This window comes from Catharus ustulatus, chromosome 6, assembly GCF_009819885.2.
Source record: "Catharus ustulatus isolate bCatUst1 chromosome 6, bCatUst1.pri.v2, whole genome shotgun sequence".
NCBI classification, from domain to species: Eukaryota; Metazoa; Chordata; class Aves; order Passeriformes; family Turdidae; genus Catharus; species Catharus ustulatus.
The window spans coordinates 14,480,868-14,501,418 of record NC_046226.1 but is presented as its reverse complement, the minus strand read 5'-3'; the positions used below and the strand labels follow the sequence as shown (position 1 = coordinate 14,501,418).

General features: G+C 37.3%; 2 protein-coding genes across 9 annotated transcripts in view; both read left to right on the top strand.

Annotated features, from left to right (window-relative positions):
• Positions 1 to 1,441, top strand: part of AK7 (adenylate kinase 7) — a 28,123-nt gene extending 26,682 nt beyond the window's left edge. For all 5 annotated transcript variants that reach the window (XM_033063915.1, XM_033063914.1, XM_033063918.1 and 2 more), the window contains one exon: positions 431 to 1,441. In XM_033063915.1, coding sequence (XP_032919806.1) covers positions 431 to 484 — 54 coding nt within the window. In that variant the 3' untranslated portion in view covers positions 485 to 1,441. The remainder of the gene's footprint in view (positions 1 to 430) is intronic.
• Positions 1,442 to 1,983: 542 nt separating this feature from the next.
• PAPOLA (poly(A) polymerase alpha) overlaps positions 1,984 to 20,551 on the top strand; it is a 43,405-nt gene continuing 24,837 nt past the window's right edge. For 3 of the 4 annotated variants that reach the window (XM_033062170.2, XM_033062168.1, XM_033062167.1), the window contains exons 1-9: positions 1,990 to 2,254; positions 10,628 to 10,798; positions 11,402 to 11,468; positions 12,734 to 12,815; positions 13,278 to 13,387; positions 15,213 to 15,266; positions 18,445 to 18,556; positions 19,810 to 19,899; positions 19,995 to 20,133. In XM_033062170.2, the coding sequence (XP_032918061.1) occupies positions 2,247 to 2,254; positions 10,628 to 10,798; positions 11,402 to 11,468; positions 12,734 to 12,815; positions 13,278 to 13,387; positions 15,213 to 15,266; positions 18,445 to 18,556; positions 19,810 to 19,899; positions 19,995 to 20,133 (833 nt within the window). In that variant the 5' untranslated portion in view covers positions 1,990 to 2,246. Of the gene's footprint in view, positions 2,255 to 10,627; positions 10,799 to 11,401; positions 11,469 to 12,733; positions 12,816 to 13,277; positions 13,388 to 15,212; positions 15,267 to 18,444; positions 18,557 to 19,809; positions 19,900 to 19,994; positions 20,134 to 20,551 lie in introns of all 4 variants that reach the window. The other variant, XM_033062169.2, reaches the window with a different exon arrangement.

Genomic DNA, 20,551 nt, shown 5'->3' with positions numbered 1-20,551 from the left:
GTGGCAACTACTTGTAGCTGTAGGAGTCTGAGATCTTCCCTAATAACTGCATAGCTTTTAAAGATCAGCATCAGTGGGTCCAGAAACCAGATTCTGGGGTACTCCCTAAACATTTCCATGGAGTGACAAAAACTGTTATAAATATCTATAACTGTTATAACTGTTATCACTTCCTTCTCTTGCCCATGATAGAAACAGGGTGACTACTATGAAGGAGAGTGAGGTTGATGGTAGTTGGGATAGTATTTGGGGGAAAGAGATTTCTCTGACATAGAGACATTTTCTGCCAGAAGTTACGTTTTAGGGCTATTTAATATGTTCTGCAGTTTTGTTGAAAGGAATGTTATCCACTATGTCTTTGTTATTTTCCATGTATTTCGATGTTGGAGATGTAAAAATAACTGTAATTTTGAAACTCTTCTGTTTATAGGCAGAATATATTTTCAAGAACAGTCCTGACATCGACTGGAATAAAAAGTGTTAAATCCTAGAAGCAATAGGAATTGTGAAACAAAAACAGAGAAAATTCCTAATACATTTTACTTAAAAATACTTAGTTTCTGATGTTATTTTTGTTAAGGGTTACTATGCAATCTTCATTTTTATTTCTCAAACTTTATTACTATTTTGTACTGGGTATTTAATACTCATCTCCATCATCTCCATTTATTGCATGTATCGAGTGATACATTTACACATCAGTATGTTATTTTCCTAATCCCATACAGTCTTCTTGTACTACACTGAAGACTGACTGGTAAACAGTTTCCCAGCACAGGTATGTCATAAAGCCTATTTTACTTTGGTGTTAAACACATGGCTGTAGAACTCATTTAATAATCTTCAGCATTCAACACTAGATACATATTTTTTCGAGATTCTTGAAGAATCTAGACTTTTCAGCACATGACTTCATCCAGCTGTCAATGGAACTGTATCTATACTGACTGAGCTGAAACTGATTGCACACTTGGTGTACGACTTGGTGGAAAATACAGGATTTTCTCAAAATAGAAGGCAAAGACCCTTTGTACAAAAGAAGGGGGGGGGGGGAAAGTGGAAGAACTGAAAGAACAGTGATATAGAAACATTTTACAGCTATTTTGTCTGTAACTGAGTACCAGAATTTTGGATGTGTTCATGCCCAATGTTTTCATTCAGGTAGTGTTTATTTTATATCTTATTTAATGTGTTTTCAAAGTCACACAAATAAGTCAGGAATAGAGTTCAGAACCACTATCTCCAACTCTAAAGAAACACATGGTTTTGTGATCTATACGTCCTATATGCGGTCAGCCCAAGTTACTATTTATACTGCGAGGCAGTTGAAGGTGAAATAATTGGTAGCTTTAGACAATTTTCTAGTTTCAAAGCGCTATTTTTCAGAAAAAAGATGAAACCTGGACACTTGAAAAGAGAGGGCAAACCAGGTTTTCTCTACAGTTACTATAATGCATTTACTTTTCTAAGAATAAAGTTTTGAGCTAATCTGTAAAGACTGTGAATTTATTTTTTTCAATATTCTGGAAGTTTATGCAGACTACTCCAGGCAGATGTTCCAAAAACAACTTTTGGAAAAGGATCCGTTTGCTTTCCACATGGCACAGTGAGCCCGACGCGGGCAGCCAGAGCCACGCACGTGGCTCCCTTTGAACGAGTCGCTTCCGCGCCCGCAGCGAGCGGAGCCCGGAGCGGCTCACGGGACTCCGGGGTGCTGGGGCCAGCACTGCCCGCGACCTGAGCCGAGCCGAGCCGAGCCGAGCCCCGTCCCGCCCGGCCCCGCGCACGCGCCGCCCCGCGGCCGTTGGCGCTTTGTTTTCAAACCCCGGCCGGCGCCGCTGCTGCCGCCGCGACTACATTTCCCAGCGTGCTCCGCGGCCCCGCCTCCGTTTGCGCACGCGCGGCCAGACGAGCGTGCGCGCCGTGCGGGGGTGTCCGCCGCGCTGCGTCAGGCCCCCCCCGCCCCGGGACGTTGCTGTGGTAGCGTCCGGGCGCCATGTTAGAAGGCCGGAGGGGAAGAGGCGAGTGAAGCGGCGGCGGCGGCCGGGCCCGGCACAGCCGCTCCCTCCTCTCCCGGGGCCTGGCCCCGGCCCGTGCCATGGTCGCGGCTTCCGCCGCTCCGCGGGACGAGTGACCAGTCCGCAGGCAGCAGCGGTGGGGGAGGAGGAAGAAGAGGGGGAAGAAGGGGACGACGCGGCGGCGGTGGTGGCGGCGGCGGAGGAGGAGGAGGAGGGGCCGGAGAGACGATGCCGTTGTAAGTCCGGGAGCTCGCGGGGTGCGCTCGGGGTTCGCGTTGTGCCGGCCCGGCGCTCCCCGCATGCCCGGGCCCTTCCTGCCGGGCTTCGGGCCCTTCCCCCCTCGCGGTCCCCTTGGCCCGGGCGCTTCCGCTGCCGCAGTGTGCGGCCCTGGCGCCGCTGCCCGCGCCGCCGGCAGCTCCACGCTGTCTTTCTCGCCCTCCATCGCCGGGAGCCCCGGAGGTGATGGTGATGGGGCTTTTGCATTGTTGTCGCTGCCTCTGCGATTTCCCAGCGGCAACGTGCGGGACGGGGCGGACGCGTGCGCGGCCTCCCCTCCCCGCTGCTGGGTCAGGGCGCACCGAGGGGCGAGACCCGCGTGTTTGTGCCTTCCTCGCGCTGGCCGCTAAGGGCGAAGCGCTTTCTCCCGCAGGAACCCCGGCGAAATCTGTGCTCCTATGACCACGGGGGCAGTTTTTCCCCGTTTCGGGGGTAGGAGGCCCTGGGCCGCTGGTTGCAGTGGGCGCCCCGGGGCACGCGCTGCCCTTGGACCCCCCCGCTGGCGGCGGCTGCGGGCAGCGCCCCCGGCCGGCAGAGCGGGCTGCGGCCCGCCTGTCCCCCCCGCAGCCCGGGCCGCCTGTGCACTGGACGTGCCGTGCCGTGACCCTGCTGGCAGTCAGGAATAACCAACTGTGACCTTATTCATCCCAGTTTGTTCGCTAATTTCTTTCACCCCACCCCGGCTGATTTTTTTTTCTTTTTTTTTTCATCGCTGTCGTTTTTACGAATTCTGTTTGAGACGACAAAACTTACTGCTCCTCAGTTCTGAAGTTCATAATCTTAGTGTTTTTTTACGTTATACAAATCGAGGGAAACAATGACGTGTAGGCATTCAAGTGACTTTTCGTGTTTATATATTTTGATCGGTTGCTCTGCTTTTTGGGTTTTTTTGTTTATGTGTTTTTTTTTTTTTAATTGAAGGAGAAATATAAAGAATTTGTATTTTTTTTTTCTCACTGTTATAATTGGAGATTACTCACTGTGATTTTAAATATGTCAACTTTTAAGTGAAGAATAGCCGTCGTTGTTTGTTGTGGTTGTTAATTCAGTCTAAAGTACTGCAAAGTTAGTCATGGGATAGATAACATGATAGAAACTTATCTGAAAGGGTTTATGGCAGGGAAAGGACCAGTGGGTGAATGCAGGAAGGAAAATGGTTATGTCAAGTAGGTTCTAATGCTTGTGTAACGAAGCACCAACGTCTTTATAGCTAAGTTTTGCACATGTTCATTATGGCAATGAAGAGTTACCAGAAGTCAGCTTTGAAGTTGGCTAGGCTTTTCAGCCTCAGAAAAATGGGAGGGTGTTTATTCTACTTGCTTTCATTCTTAGTTTGTTGTGTTGTGACTACATAAATTCCAAAGGCTTAGTAACAACATTTAAAAGTTTGGGCTCCTTTTATGACTTGTAATAATAGTGGAACTTGGAAAAGTTTGGAATTATTTGATAATTTCTCTTGATGTAGGTCTCTGTGATACTTTAACTAGAAACAAATAATAGTACACAGTTACAGTGGCACCAAGATACTGCTTTTTTCAGTATGTACATTACTTGGCAACTTAACTAGTACAGGAGATTTATTGTAGTTAGCAAAAATGAAGCTATCTCAGATTATGCATTTTTTTCTGTCATTTATATGTTTGGCGTTATTGACATGATATCATCCAGTCAAGACTTCAAAGTATTATAATGCCAGTAGGTAGAAATGCTGGTAATGCTACTTCTTGAGTTTGTGATGTGATACCTCTGACTTTAGAGGAAAGAAAGCCTGGGAAGATTTTTCCTCTATAATTCTTTCCAGTTGATTCTGTCTTCTGGACGATAATCTTTTTGAGTGAAAGTGGAACAACCCTATGTTACTGCCAAACTTTCATGGTGACAAAATGTTTCTTCTTTTTTCAATATGTTGTTCCAACTTCATTTTCAACCCTGGTGTTTACAATTGGCAGGCCTTGTCAAAACTGATTTCCCATACAGCTGGAGATTGTCGTTATTCTTGAGTTGGAGTTCCAGGTTCTCCAGAGCTGTCCACCAGATTTCATGTTGTGCTTACTAACAGTATGGTACAAAAGTATAAAACCAAACAAATTCATTCTGTACATGGTACATCAGTAGTAAGACTGCTGATGCTGATATCTGGCATTTACAGAAGCTTTTGTTGTTTTTTTTTTTAAATATAAAAATTTATCCTAGAAACTTATGTGACTTTTTGTTAAAATTTTCATGTGGGAAGCGCTAACAACTGTATAAGGAAGAAGTCTAACAAAAAAGCTGATTAGAAACACAGATAACTACTTTGTCTATCATAGATATATTTTAGTGCATGGTTATTGTGTATTATCTGAAACATAAGATACCAGGGAAGAATGAAGTTCACTAAGCTGTTCATGTGTTTTGATTGGATCTGGGGCTTATACAGAAAGGCTACTGACTCAGTGAAGCTGGAGCTATGTTTATGGGAGTGATGATTTAGTCTTTTCATGGAACTTGGGGCTTTCTAATCCTTCAAATAGAGAAAACATGAATCTCTTTCTTAGTAAGCTACTGAATGTCTGCTGAATTCATGGCAAAACACTCTTGAAATGTTATGTTTTATTCTGTAACCAGAAGTGGAAAAGTGCATTGAGTCATACATGAACATTTAAAAGTGCTATAAGATCTATAACTTTTAAGTATTGTTAGTATTGGTAGCTTCTGTATTAGAGTTTTGGAATGTCATTAAGAACTATTCTTTCCAGTGCACAGTCAAGCTGATTCTCACTTTTGAAGTAAGACTTTTCATTTTTTCTTTCACTGAACTTTGCTGTAGACATAGGCAAAGTCATTGTTTTCTTCACTTTTCATTGGACACCGTCAGCTTAGTGCCAGAAATGCAGCATTGTATTTAAATGGCTTGTGCTGATTGGGAGTGGATAAGTAGTGTGTTTCTGAACAGAACGAGTTGAGAATTTTATAGGCTATTAGGAAAGGAATTAAATTATTCTTAACATTGCAAAGCAATGGACTGACTTTAGAAGAATAGTTGCCATAACATAAGGTGATAGCTTTCTTAGTTGAGAAGCAATTAATATAAAAATCTGTGCTGAGGATTAGTTTCTTAGATGGCAAGGATATGTGGTTTTGCGATACTTTTCAGTCTTCCAGTATCAGTCAAAAAAAAGGACTGAGTTTATACCTGCTAATACAAAGGTGCTGCTCAGAACTTGGAAACCCAGTTATTTTGGGCTGAGCACATTTCACCACTGAGACAAATTAACCTCTTAACAGTGAAATGCTTTAGGGGATTCCTAGTTCTTAGTTTATAGTCTCTGTTATTTTTTGATTCAGCCTTACTGAATTTCTTAAATTGCTCTTCAGTTTTTGTCTCCCGCATAGCAATAAAAATAATTTTTGGTTCAACTGCTGCCTGTGCAGTTGATCAACACTTTCTTTTCTTTCAACTTGAGAAACTTTTTCTTCAATTGTGTTAGTAACATTATTTTGTTTGCACATGCTGCCTTCTCTGTTCTTCTGTGTGAACAGAAGAGCCAGAGAGCTCAGGAGAGCCTCCAAGGTTAGCAGAATGTGTGTGAATGACCTTTCTTTTGCTATAGGTGGGATTCTTCTGTCACCCTGTTGCCTGCTGTTGCTCAAATACTTGAGTTCAAATCAGTTTTTTCTATCTTGGACACCTCATACTGACAGTTCAAGACTTAATTAATGGCTTGAATGGTTCAGTGATACTCTGCTAGATAATCAAACTTTTGGTCAGGAGGGACAACTGTATTGTCTTAAACATTTAAAACTTATGTTCCTCAGTAACTGATTTGCACAGAAATCATTGATGTTTCCTGCCTAGATTTTTGAAGCTTCATGTGGAGTGATGGCATTAGTGTAAAGCTAGAATCTTCAGTCTAAATTGCCAGTCACTGCTTGCTGAAGGAAATGTAAAAAGAAGCAAAACCCCTCTATGGAGTTTCTCTGAATCTGGAAAAAGTGGAGCTTGAACTCCATGAATTTAGCTCCAGCTGGTTAACCAGATGGTGTGATGACCAGTATTGTTTCAGGAATCTGACTTGGGTGTCTTACATCAGCAAATAAAAAGGAATAAATTTGCTGAGGTAATCAGTGGAGGCAAATAGAGAAGTGAGGATAATTGTTGAGAATCCTTAAGTTGCGTATTTTATCTTAGTGTCTGGATGAGTTTGAAACTTAGGGGGATTTAAATTGTTACAATTTGTTCTGTATTATGTTAATATTTTAGTTTTTTGTTTTGTCTTTTATTTTTGTGAATTTCCAAACTTCAGGGGCATGATGTTTAGATAGTGTGGTGCTGACAGCAACTGTATTTTGCTTGTGATAAGAAATGTAAACTCTTAACACAAATAGCATAAAAATAGTACTATTAGAATGGACATGGAATATTGGGAGAGGAGAGGAACAAGTGTTTTGAAAGACAAGTTTTTGTGTAGGGGCACGAGTTGGCTTAAATACAAAGCACATCTGAAAACAAGTTCATGACAGGATTGTTGGTTTTTCTGAGGATGGAGAAAGGTTTTAGTATTGTAAAAGCAAACAATAGAGTTAGTATCCAAGTCTGAGATGTATATGGGGCAGTGTTAAATAGGTATAGCTGTATTTTCTCTAAGTTCAGTTTAAATGGATGTGTTCAGGCTATCACCTGATCTTCAAAAGATACACTATAATCCCTCCTCTACCTTAGAACAGCATTTAGCCATTTCTGTATAAAGGAATTTAGAGGTGTATGCTCTGGAAGCTGTAAAGCTTCTTACAAACGTTATTTGTGTTTTTTTTCTTCCACTTCTGCGCTCTGTTTAAAATGGGTTTTAGCAGTGACCATATTCTGTTCTTTTAGTTTGGTTGTTACTGATAACAGTATGAAAAGATACTGCCTACCTAAACTTAAGGTTCTGAGGAAAAAGTTGTTTTGCTGCACTGCCTTCAGCTTAGCACAGACTAGAGCTTTGTGTCTGTGTTTCTATATGGGGGGAAAAGGACACGTGCATTTCTTACTGATTAATATTTGAATATGAAATACTGCATCGTAACACTCTAGAATAAATCCACTGTAGCTGTTGTCCACTTTGCACATGGTAAATTGTCAGTGTATGTTCTTCAAAAATTCAGGTTAAACCATAGCTGCGACATGTTAGTGTTAAATTAACATGCATGTTAAATTTACATCATTTTCTGTAGCTTTATTTTATATTTGTGCAACTGACAGCTCATGGTCATCTCAGAGTGATAAGAGATCTTCATGTTTATATGTGGTTGACGAGAAACGAACCCAAAAGTCTCAAACTGTATCTTCATTTTCTTTGTGATCTTAAAAAGAAAAACTTAGGTTTTCTGTTGTTGTTTGCTTGTATATTTGGGTATTTTGTTTTCCTTTTTTTAATTTAAAAAAAAAAAAAAACAAAAACTGCAAACACAACAACCAACAAGCCCTAAACATGCTTTCAGTTGTGTCAGATATGATCTGCCCAATCTGTCTGCTGTTTTCAGGAGTGAGTAGCCGAGATGGAACTTTCAGTTGCGGTTTACTAGTCTGCTTTTTGTTAATGTTTAACTTCAGTGAGTCCCAGATGTGACATACCATCATGGTATTGACTCCCCAACAAGATCAGTCTCTGATCCATTTGGGTAGAAGGTTAGCACTGATACTTCCCTGGATTTTCACCTTTCTCTTTGAATAAGTTTGGTAGTTTAAGCTATTCTCTGGACATGTAGAATTTCCGTATGCCCATATGTAACTAAGGGAAGATGTTGGAGTGTGAGTATGATCTTCACGGTTTTAGAAAAAAAGGAGAAGTTTAGGAGCATTTATCATTAGCGTTTTCTGGCTAAAATGGAACATGTAAATACAACATTAAAGTTGGGCTAATGAGCACCTAAAGTTTATTTCTCAGAGATTGTTTACTTTTACTTTAAAAGGCAGGTAGCAAGTGCTTTACCTGGTGTTTCTTGGTTTTATGCAAGGTGGGAAGTAGGGAGAGGATATACCTTTACTTGTTTGTTTATATTAATGACAATGCTGCCTTTTAAATGAATAGATGAACAGAATAAGTTACTTTATTCTGTCTTCCATTAAGTTTAACAAACCTTACCATACCATTTTTTCTTTAATTTTTCAAAGGATTTATTTTCATATTCTTTGTTATGCTACAGAAACCTTAGACTAGAGTTAACTTAGCAGGAGTAAATGGCAGACTTTCAATTTAAATGTTTTATCTGGAAATAACCTGTATCCTCTTCAGTGTTAATATACATTAACTGTCTTCTCCAGCTGTAAAATCTCGAAGGCGGTTTTGCTGAGGGTTGTTACACACTAACCCAGTGAAAGGGTACTTAATAACTCCTCAGTGTTCAAAAAGACCTGAAACACTTGTGTTGGGGAGGTCCTGTGCTGTTAATGCCATCGTTATTTCATTATTGTAAAAGTAAATGTAATAACTATAGCTGATTTATGTAACAATTCCCAAAGACGTATATCTGGTGATCGATTTAATTGGTTGTTTGAAGCTGTTGTTTTAGTGAGCAGTTTCAAAGCTTTTTTGTGCCCTGTGGTCATGCCCTGGTGGTCCTGTAGGGTTGGAGGAACACTGGTTTAAGTCATTCCAGTTTGGTGTTTTGAAGGCAGAGTGGCACATTGCAGTGCCAGGGCTGCATGTAAACCAGACCAAGGAAGAGATGTCATGTTTGGCTGGTGTTTATGTGCTGTAATTTTATAGGCAGTGTGAAGGATTATGTTTAAGTTGTTAGTTCTTGAATTTGTGAGTCACAGCCCTTAAAAGTAGGGGGAATACAGAGGCCTCTGTCAGCACTGCTGACTTCAGGAATTAGCTGAGCAGAATCTGGTTTTGAGTGACATTGAGTCTATTTGAAGTCTAGTAATAGTATCTGCCAGGCTGTTTTGCCAGCCCCTTTAATGAAGTCTAATATCTGTTGAATTGGATTCAGTTTCTTGCTATGGCTTAGTGAAAATTACAGATAGACCATCAAGAAATTGTTCCACAAAGCTAAAATATAGATTTTGTATTGCTGTCTTAAAAAACCTGCAAAAGTAAACTGGAAAATCTCAAATTAAGAAAGTCTTTATTTTCAAATTACCAGTTGGCAAAAGGGGAGGAAATGTAGTTCAAACAACTTTTATGGTATAAGTTAAAATATTCCGAGAATGTGTGTATATTGATACTTTTTGTTTTCTGGTTGCTTTATTTAGAGACAGTTAAGTGGCTGAAGCTACTATTTGTGTTGACATTCCTGAAGTGTTTGTTTTTTTTTTCTTAGGAGAAGCAAAAAAAGTTTTGGGCACTTCCTTTGTCATTAATTTGAATTACTGTTTTATGTAATTCATCTGAATAGCTGTTTTCATTGACACCTAAAGTCCTAAGATCTATATTATTTATTCACCTGGTACTAGATTCTTCATTAGTTGATTAAAATCTCATAGCTGAAGGAAACAGTATAAAATAATTTTCATAGACACTGCCTCAGTCCCCACAATTACTTGAAGTAATTTTTTTAAAGTATACATTTTTTAATATATTTTTTATGATGTGCCTTATTTTTTTTTTTTTTTTGCTGATGTGCAAAGGGACAGGTGTGCTAAAGCTTGCATTGTGACTAAATACTTGATTGCAAACAAATTATAGTACTTAGAATTGTTATAAAATGGGATTAACTTGTAGGAGGATATATAATGTTTTGTGGATTCTTGTCAATTTTCAATTTAGGTGTTCTTTTTTTAAACAGTCTTTATGGAAATGAGGAATGAAATCTTGAGGAGATGATGAAATAATAGAAGTAAAATTGAAGTAATGCTGTAGTTTTTTCCACATGTAATAGGTAGCTAGCCATATGAAAATTTCTCATTTTGTGTGATAGAAATAGTATATAATAGGTATAAACGAGCAGGACTGATATACTACAGCAATATACCAAGGAATGTTATGTCTGCCAAGAGTGGGACTTTGACTTTTGCTATCAGCTTGACTTTTTGACGTGAAGGGTTCTCTTTACTTTAGACCATATGAAAGTGAAGGAACCCAGACTGATGGAGCCTAAACTGATATAACTTTTGCCCCAGTAGAATGGAAAAAATAATTAAGGGGGAAGAATGTTAATGCATATTAAGAACTGGTGAAAGGTAATTCTATTTGTGTCCTTAATAGGACAGATTTAACACAGTGATTTGTGATGAAAATGCTAGCACTAGGCTTAACTTTTTTCTTTTCTTAGTATGTATCTCATCTGCTACTATGATGAGAGAAAGTAAATAATTTTTTTTTGTTTTGTTTCTGTCAGTAACTTTATCTAATTGCCTTTATTAGTCCCGTTACAACCCAGGGATCACAAACACAGCAACTACAGAAGCATTATGGCATTACCTCACCTATCAGTTTAGCTGCCCCCAAGGAGATTGACTGCATGCTTACCCAGAAATTAATCGAAACCCTAAAACCTTATGGTGTATTTGAAGAGGAAGAAGAGCTGCAACGCAGGTGAGTGAATACTGTTTTGTGTCCTGTCGTGAGGTTCATGTGTGACTATTGAAGACCAAGTGTGTTTGTGTTATTACAAATGATTTCCTAAAAGCCTAGTGAAATTGTAAGTTAGTTTTTCTCAATTAAGAGTAATACCTCAAAATATAAAGAGGTATTAAAATGGCCTTTAAATTTCAAAGACTGGCTTGCATTTTTTCCCCTTTATTTCTACTTTATTGTAATGGACCTTAAACTCTTTTTTTTCCTTATTAAACCTTCTAGTGATTGTTTTTTCCTCTCAGTACTGCTTATCACTGGTCTTTTAGATGCATGTGTTAAATAAATTGAAGTTTCATTTTGAAAATGAGTTGAATTGATGTGTGTATGCCTTGCAAACTTTCATTTTTTTGAGCTTAAATGTCCTGAATGTCTCTAAGGGGTGAAAAATAGTGGGAATGTTGTAGGAGTAACTTACAGTATGTATGTATATATAAGAAGATCTCTAATTAGAGCTGTAATGTTACTGTAGTTGACTTACCATGTAATGATGATCACAGTCTTAAAAAATTCTACTAGTTTTGTCTAAGTTTGTAACCTATTATCCTGCTGTTTTATTAATAGGATTCTAATTTTGGGAAAATTAAATAACTTGGTAAAGGAATGGATACGGGAAATCAGTGAAAGCAAGGTATGGATGTACTTTACATGCAGTTGCCAATATTGTGCTTCTAAGAGTGTTGTAGGAAGATTATTCCAAAATGGATTCCTGTACCAAATGGGATGAACCTTAGACTTGGGGATCAAAACAAATACCATCCTCATGTAGTTTCTTTTGTTTACAAGCAGCATTGCCCCTTTATAGTAGAACCTTGTCAAAAAAAAAGAAACTGATACATGTAACTTGACTTTTTCTCAATATTTGAGCATATATTACTGTATTAATTATAGGCTTGGATTATTTGTCGTTGTGAAACCGTGCTGGATCTTAAAATGTATTTCCTGCGTCTTTGTGGTCTGTGGTCTTTTTCTTTAATGTCAGGTACCAGGTTATAGTAATCCCTGCTGCCACATATCTTTGAATGGTTATAGACTTGCATGATTATAGATTTTTTTTTTTAGAGGGAACTCCCTAATTCTTTAAGCTATTTTGCTTTGTGTGACTTTGGGATCATATGTTTTCGGTACACTTTCCTTATGCAATGAGAATTTATATAGGAACAAGATTTTGGGCAGAGACAACTCTGGTATATGTATCTTGATCCTTGGAAACAAAATAGTGAGAGTAAAGTGACTGGTATAAGATTGAAAGCTGCTTCAGTTAATCTTACGTACATTGCAAAATAGTTTTGTTTACACAAGAGAAGACAAATCAAATTTTCTTGTAGGGTTTCAGATTGTAGCATTGTATCCTGTTATGAAAGGATAGCCCACTTTGTCCACAGTACTGTGGATTCAACATTTTTTTAAAGACTAGGAACTTTAGTAGATGTACTTAAACAACTTAAACATAAAATAAATACCTTTCCCAAACCCGTACTTTTATTTAAAGGCTATGGTACGAGTGTCTCTGAAAGTAATGTAATAAACACTGGTACAGTAGACTGTGTTTTGTGTTGCTCTAAATTTGAATCCATCATCTCTTTGTGTGTGTCAGTCTAAAATGCCTGAGTGGTAAGCAAAAATGTGTTTGATCTCTGTAATGTTATAAAACTGTTGCACCTAAAATGTAGAATTGCTGCAACAATTTCCAGGTTTGAGGTGGTAATGTAGTTGTAATGTTACAAATAATCCAAGTGGCAAATGTATCTCAGTCTTTTCAGTAAATAGTGAGATTATTTCAGTAGTTCAACAGCATAAATTTTGTGCTATATTTTTCCTCTTGTTTGAAAATAAATGAATTGTGTTGTTATAAGTTGTTAATGTAAAATAATCAGTTTTTTCCACTCCATTTAGAATCTTCCGCAATCGGTAATAGAGAACGTTGGAGGAAAAATTTTTACATTTGGATCCTATAGATTAGGGGTTCATACAAAAGGTAACATTTCCTTTTTATAATAAAAATCCATGTGTTTGAGCTAATGATTGATCTTGATGTATTTGGAGGTGGGGTTAGATGTAGATTTAATTTTTTTGGCTAGCCATCTCTGGTCTTCATTCTAAATAAAAAATATATTCCTATATTATGGTTTCATCGTGGATTGGAAACAGACAAAAAAGTTAAAAATTATTTGAAGATACAGAGAAAGTTAATTTTTCATGTTTTGTTCTTTCAAAGTTAGTGTTCCACAATTGATGCAACAGTGTATGTATGTGTTCTGTATGTTTAATGACCATGAATTTTTTTTCATTTGGTTTGACTTAGTGTTTCAAAAAACCGCCATTCCATATGATGAGAAACTAAGTTTTTCTGCTTAATTATTAATAAAAATGTGTATTGCTGGCATTCCATGCATGTGAATTTATTGGGTAATTTACTTCTGCTAATTAACAATTTCAGGTGCTGATATTGATGCCCTGTGTGTTGCACCTAGACATGTTGAAAGAAGTGATTTTTTCACATCATTTTATGAAAAGTTAAAACAACAAGAAGAAGTGAAAGATCTGAGGGTATGTGAAACACCTGATAACAGCTTACTGACTTGAAGATTTGGAAAATTCAGTAGTGAAAGATCATGCATTAAATAAGTAACTATAACTTTACTGTTAAAAATTGCAAATGATTTTTTGTTAACGTGCAGCAGGACTTCTTATAAAGAGTTGAAATAAGTTGATGTTCTTCCAAATTTTCTCTGCTCTCACTTAGCAGCTGCACTCAAAAATTTGGACGGCAGAGTGATCTCCTAGCATCATGTATGTTAGTATGGCAAGATTTCTGCTTACTCACTAGAAGCAGGCAGATGCAAATGGAATTGTTAGCTTGACAGGGTTCAGGACCAAACTTGTTTGGTTTTAATGAAGGTTTTAATCTGGTTTTCTAACTTCATGTCTATATAAACAGTAATGGTGGTTGATATTAACTAAACTTTTTATACTGGTTGTCAACTGTGAATTTGGAAAGGGAGACTATATTTTTATTTTAGCTTCTAAAGATGAAGATTTCCCTTATAGTAGTGGAAGATTGTACTAATGCAGTATTTTGTTTCTGTTCTACCTCACTGATACACCTCCCTCAGTCAACTGGTGGGAGTTGTAATCTTGATATTGGCTCAGAGTAAATTTTCTCTGCTTCAAGTTTGGGTTGTTTTTTTTTTTTAATAAATGGAACTGTCTCAACAGTGTTCTTCTAATCTATGCACCCTGTAGTTGGTAAGTACCAGGGTAGTGCAAACATTTGGTGGTAACATGCATTGAAACAGCTGTTATAAATGCTCTGCTCACATTTAGTAATCTTTAAATTGACATGCTGTATTTGTGAGGATTCAAATTTTCAAATTTCCATTCAACTTTTCTGTAAACTCTAAGGTAATATAGTTGATTTAGCAGCAAGGTATTTATGCTATTCAGCTCTGCAGTGAAATAAATAATTTTTATGTTAGGATGTCATAATACTTTTAAATTCCTGCTAATGTACATCTCTATCTTAGTGTTGCTGTAGTGAGTATGAGACTTGTGAATTTGATTTTTGTGTAGGATTGATCCATCCTGCCAACCAGTAATGTTAAGATAATCTTAACTAAGGTTTGAGCACAGACAGTGGTGTTGTCTCCTCCTCTTGGTAAGAACTGAAACACTCCTGGAACAATTTATCCTCCAACAGTTCAGAGTATTTTTTTATTTGGAAGTTGGCAGTGTTCCTTGCTTTTGCTAAAGCAGTGTACTGTAGATCTGCATTTAATTCAGATGCTCAGTTCAGGAAAATGGTATTCATAGCTGATTCCAGAGTAGATGTGAAGTTCCATAGTTTCATTGTGATATTGCTCATCAAAACACTGTATTATTGACCACATTTTAAAAGCATGCTCAACCTCTGGAGGCTGGTGACTTGCAACTGCTTTAGGTGATGTTAGCCTGCATAGTTACAGTCTTGTCCTCATTTCTTATACTAACTGTAGAAGCAGAAATAATAGACCTTTTAGAGCAAGAATCCCCATAGCTTGGTCTTGGAATACTTACAGATATTTGTGAGGAGTGAAAGATACTTGATCATGTCTTATGTGTAGGGAGAAAGAGGGTTGGACCTTGAGGTAACACCATCAGAGCAGGTTGGTACAAGTTTGGATCATAATTGACACATAGACAGCTGCAGCACATAGTAGATGACTGCTTACTGCAGAAATTCTCAATGGGGGAGAAAGACATTGCTGACAAAAATCAACCTGAAAATAGAAAAGCATCGATATAAATAACATTTCATTATGATTGTCTAGTCCTGGTAGCTATTGTTTGTAAATGTTCTCTATGCTGAAATAAAATGCAATTTTTTTTCCCCCAGGCTGTTGAAGAAGCTTTTGTCCCAGTTATTAAACTTTGTTTTGATGGAATAGAGGTAAAGATCCTATTTTAATCTGTTTTGGTGAAATGTGATTAAAACCAAGTTTTCAAGATCTTACTTAGTCATTATTCATTAATAGAAATGCTATTAAAGTGACTCTCTGGAGTTTGTGCCTAATGTTTTTATCAACAGTCCTCAGTCATGTAATTTAAAATGGAGATTTAAGACTGAAACATTTGTGTTGATGGACTTTGGACTTAAAGTTGTCTGCAGAATATCTCTTTAAATTTTTTTTATTTTTTTTTTTTTGCTCTGCTACCTGCTTGTACTGATTAATTTACTGACCTGTAGAGTACCAGTATAGGCATTATTTAGGCTTAACATTTAGAAATTATATTAGTAAATAACGTGGCTTCGGAATTTTTTTTGACTGCTAGTGATTAACTGTCCAAACATGAAAGATTTGCTTCATTGTTGTGCATTGTAGAAAGTTGTGTCTTTAACTAGTTCTCCGAAGTGTACTGCTGAAGGCAGGCTGGGTGTTCTTTCTGTCCTGATCTCTTAACATATCAGTAAACATGTGACCAAAACAATGGTTTTGGTGGCTGTAGCCTGATGGATCACCTGTCTTGGAGCACTCAACTTGTTTAATTTGATTTTTGCTAAGGAAATGGGAATGGTGATTTCAAAAGATACTCTGTTTATTCTTCTCAGACTGTTACATAGTCAAACTCATCTCTTGGTAGCAAGACAAAAACATGAACTGTTCATACACACAATTAATGAGACTGATAGTATAGTTACAACCAGTAACTGGTGGGTACAAGAAGGTTAGTTTAGTCAGGGGAAGGAATTCCCATGCTAATCTAGCAAATGACATGGTGTAGTATTGTACACAAGACTGGCAATTTCTTCTCTTCCAGTCTATGAACTTGTATTTGTTAGCCATTTTATACTGTCCATATGCAGTTGGGTGTTAAAAAATATATTTCTGGAGAATCTGTTCACTGTTTACATAGCTTAGATATTCATTCTAGATGTTGAAACTTGCCATAGCTGTCCTCTGGTCAGTTTGATTTTTGTATGTTTATTTTTTTTTTAATTTTATTTTTTTCTCTCCAGTCATTCAAACTGGAGTTCTCTCCTTTTTAAGAGATGAAATTTGAAATATAAGATCAAATAGGGGGAAAAAATAACTGCTGTGAAAGGAGTAACATCTTGTTCCAATATAGTAATTTATGATGGGCTTAGGTTTATTACAGAGACTTAACTCGTGTTGCTGACAGTGCATGAGAGTTCTTTTTCTTATATCATAAGCACACTCTTTGTATATACCAGTGTTGTTGTGCCACAGTTTCTGGTAGTTGTGTTTGTGCCCAGCTATGTCAGTATCAAAAGATTTTGATTTAATTTTCCTTTTGCTAACTCAGGCAAAACATGCCAGACAGTAGAACTGAGGAAAAGTACCTTAGTTTTGTGGTGATCCTGTTATTAAAGTTTTAAAAACTTCTGACAATAAGTTTTTACGTGCCCATTTTATGTTTTTGATTAAAATAAGCAACTTCATTTTTTTGCTCTTTGGATAGAATACTTCATATTTGATTGCCAGCTACATCTCCCAGAGTTACATAAGACAGACTGTTATTGACATTTATTTTCAAATAAAGAAATTGAGCTTTGAATCTTTAGAGGTGCTAGACCTTCTAGAGGTCAGAGCAGAATTTCAAGCTGAAGTTAATTTTGAATTTGTTGTACACTGAGAAGTAGTACTTTTGATTCAAGTAGGAACTTCTGTGTGTAATACAGACTCTTGATAAGATCAGGTATTAAGGACTTTGAAAAACAAAATGCACTGAATACTTTAGAAATACTCTTCTGTGGAGAAGGGCTTCATAGTTTAAAATGGATGCAAAGTTTTATGTACCTACAAAAAGTCTTTAAATTGTCTTCAGCTTCACTTTGTCTGGCATAATTTTAATGTAGCTAAGCCAGTTTTGTTTTTGGTGTAATAGTACTCAGTATTTCATTGTCTTGTAGGTCAAGTGATAGCCACTTTGGTTAAAAGCCTCATTTGGTGAAGTGCCTTTGTTGCCTTGCAGACAGTCTGCTGATATGCGCTTGATATTGTCATCAGCTAACTGGTGGAAAGGCAAACTGACTTCTGCACTATGCAGTGTCCTTATGTGCGAGGCAATGTAAAACTGACTCAGTGCTGAATAGTATTTTAGATGTTCTTGGCCTAGAAAAACTTAGGTTTAAGTATTGCAGAAGTAATAACAAAGAAATGGGATGTATTTTCAAAATATATATTCTTACTTAGCAGCTTGAAATTTCAGAATATTTTCTGTAGTCAGGTATGTAGATTATTCATAGATACTGGTCTTACTAGAGTCAACTAGTTACACTTATGCTTTACAGGGGATGGGGAAAGGTATCCTACTCTTTCTGTAATTCTGTGGTCATTTTCATGGAATCACAAAATATGCTGGGTTGGAAGGGACCCGTCAGGATCATCGAAGTCCAACTCCTGGCTCTGTGTAGGACTGTCCTGAGTCACACTATGAACCTGAAAGGGTTTTCCAAATGCTGTTTGAATTCTGTCAGGCTTGGGGCTGTGATCGCTGACCTGGGGAGCTTGTTTCAATGCCCAGTCACCCTCTGGGTGAAAAAGTTTTCCTTGATAGGTAATATAAGTCTCCCCTGGCTCAGCTTTATGGTGTTTCCTTGAGTCCTGTCACTGGTTACGAGAGTGAAGAAATCCGTACCTGTCTCTTTGTCATCTTCCACATCCTCTTGAGAGGATGCAATGAGGACTCCCTTCAGTTGTCTGTAGAATTCTTCTCTAGAATATTTGAGAATATTTAGGTTAAAACCAGGATTTGTTTTCGTGGTGTCTTCTGATGTTGGTAGGATTTTGTATTTTGGACGTAGAAGTGATGCTTGTTGCTAAAAGATTTTATTTACATTGGCAGGCAGTGTAGCTTTTGTGTGTGTGCTGGTTGTATATTAATCTAAATAATGTATTTTGTCCTCTTGGAAAAGGAGCTTAAGCTAGATGAAGGATCTGAAAGTGTTTCTGTAAGTGTCTGCGAAGGATGTTAGTATGTACTTTTTAAAGGGATTCTTTGTACTAGCAATACTACCATTAGTAAACTTGATGAAAATGACTTACAGAATACTACAGAAGAAAGAACAGTTTTCTAATGTCTTACCTCTTTTTTTTGTTCTTAAGATTGATATTTTGTTTGCAAGATTAGCACTGCAAACTATTCCTGAGGACTTAGATCTACGAGACGACAGCCTACTTAAAAATTTAGACATTAGATGCATACGAAGTCTTAATGGTATGTATATACTGCTTTGTATATCAACTTGTCTAATCTTTAAATAACTGTCCTAGGTTCTTTGATACAATAGTTGTGGATTTGACTGAAAATACAGCAACTTCGTATCTAGAAATAGTCATTGCCAGTTTTGTATATCTTTCTGGAGAGAAGAGTTCTTGCTTGTTGGCCAGACTGTTTGATTTTTTTTTTCCTCTTGTTTGGTTGTTATATGGTTGTAGAAATTAATGGGACTTGAAAGACTCTTGTGTGGAGCATTACCTATTTCTGTAAATCAAGATGTGTGTTTGTTTTTTAATCTGTGTTTGCATAAACATACGTTAAATTGCTTCAGTGATAAATTTGAGATATCAAAATAGTGTCGGTTTGAGGTCAGTTCTTCAGAAGCTTTACTAGCTTGTGTAACCCTTAACTTCTCTATAATGTCTTTGCTTAAAAAGTGGTTATTTATGTACAGGATGGTAGGGGCTTCAGCCTGGCTGCAGCCTGATGGGGAAGAGGAGCATGGTTGTGTGAGGAGCACTGATTGTTGTTACAAGCTAAAAACTTGATAATTTGAGATCATCACAGCCACTTAAACTGTTTTGTGAATTTCCCATCTGTGAAGTCTCTAGAATTTGTAGTTGCCTCTTACTTCAAAAGTAGTCTTAGATAATACTATTTTCTTGCAAACAACTCTCTGCAGCTAATTAGTAACAACGAAGTGCTACTTATTCTTTTATTATGAACCCCTAAAATCAAGCAGTTAATATTGCCGTCTGTAATGTTACAGTCTGAAAATATACCATCGAAGTAGCAGTACAGCTAATATCTTTAAGAACTGTTCTTTTTAGTCTGTTCTTAAAAGCTTTGACCTATGGTCGGCAGATTTTCTGTAGGTTCATGAAGACTTATGCTTTTCTTTAGTTTGCCTGCTCATTCCATGATATACTGCATGTATTCATATAACAGCAGAACTTGTTTGTTTCTTCGAACACTTATATAGTTCATTAATTACAAAAATATCAAGTAACTGTCCAAAACTGTAGTCATGTGGTCGTGAATCGGTTACCTGATTGTTGCCATAATACGTTAAAAATTTAAAAAGGCACATGAAAATGTTAAGCTTTCTAATCCAAAACAAAAATGATCAGAATATGAAATGAGTTTCCAGCGTGCTTATCTAAAAAGTTTTTGTATTGTTGATGGTGGGGGAGGATAAGCAAGCAAGAAACTTAGGAAGCAGCAACTGTAATTAATTCTTTCTTTTGCAGGTTGCCGGGTAACCGATGAAATTCTGCATCTAGTACCAAACATTGACAACTTCAGGTTAACACTGAGAGCTATCAAATTGTGGGCAAAACGTAAGCAGATTTATTCCAAAATTGGTGAAGTTTTCACTACCTCTTCTAGTTACTGACATCTCTCTCCTTTTGTCTCTTTCCTTCTCGATCCACAGGCCACAACATCTATTCCAATATACTAGGTTTCCTTGGCGGTGTGTCCTGGGCTATGCTAGTAGCAAGAACTTGCCAGCTTTATCCAAATGCAATAGCATCAACTCTTGTACATAAATTTTTCTTGGTATTTTCTAAATGGTATGTTTTTTTTGTTTTGTTTTTGTTTGTTTTTAATTTAGATTAAACTAAAATAAAATTGTTTGTAGACACTAAATTTTAGTCCTGTTTTTATGGTACCATTTTCAACTGTTACCAGATTAAGATAAATTAGAAGCATTGTTCTTGCCACCAGAAATTGTCATCTTAATTTTTTAGTAAGTTATCCAACATGTTTTATTTTAAAAAGATTCAAATGAGAGCCACACAGTTTTTAATTAAAATTTTCTCAAGTGTTTTTTGTAATTCAGCAATACTCTCCAGATAAAATACTTACAATAGTACAAAATAATATCGTATACCCCAAAGTTTAAAGTCTTTTAATATTCAGATAATGGGATAATGGATAAAGGAGGTATGCCAATATCTAGTTTAGGCACATAGCTTAAATGCATTTTAA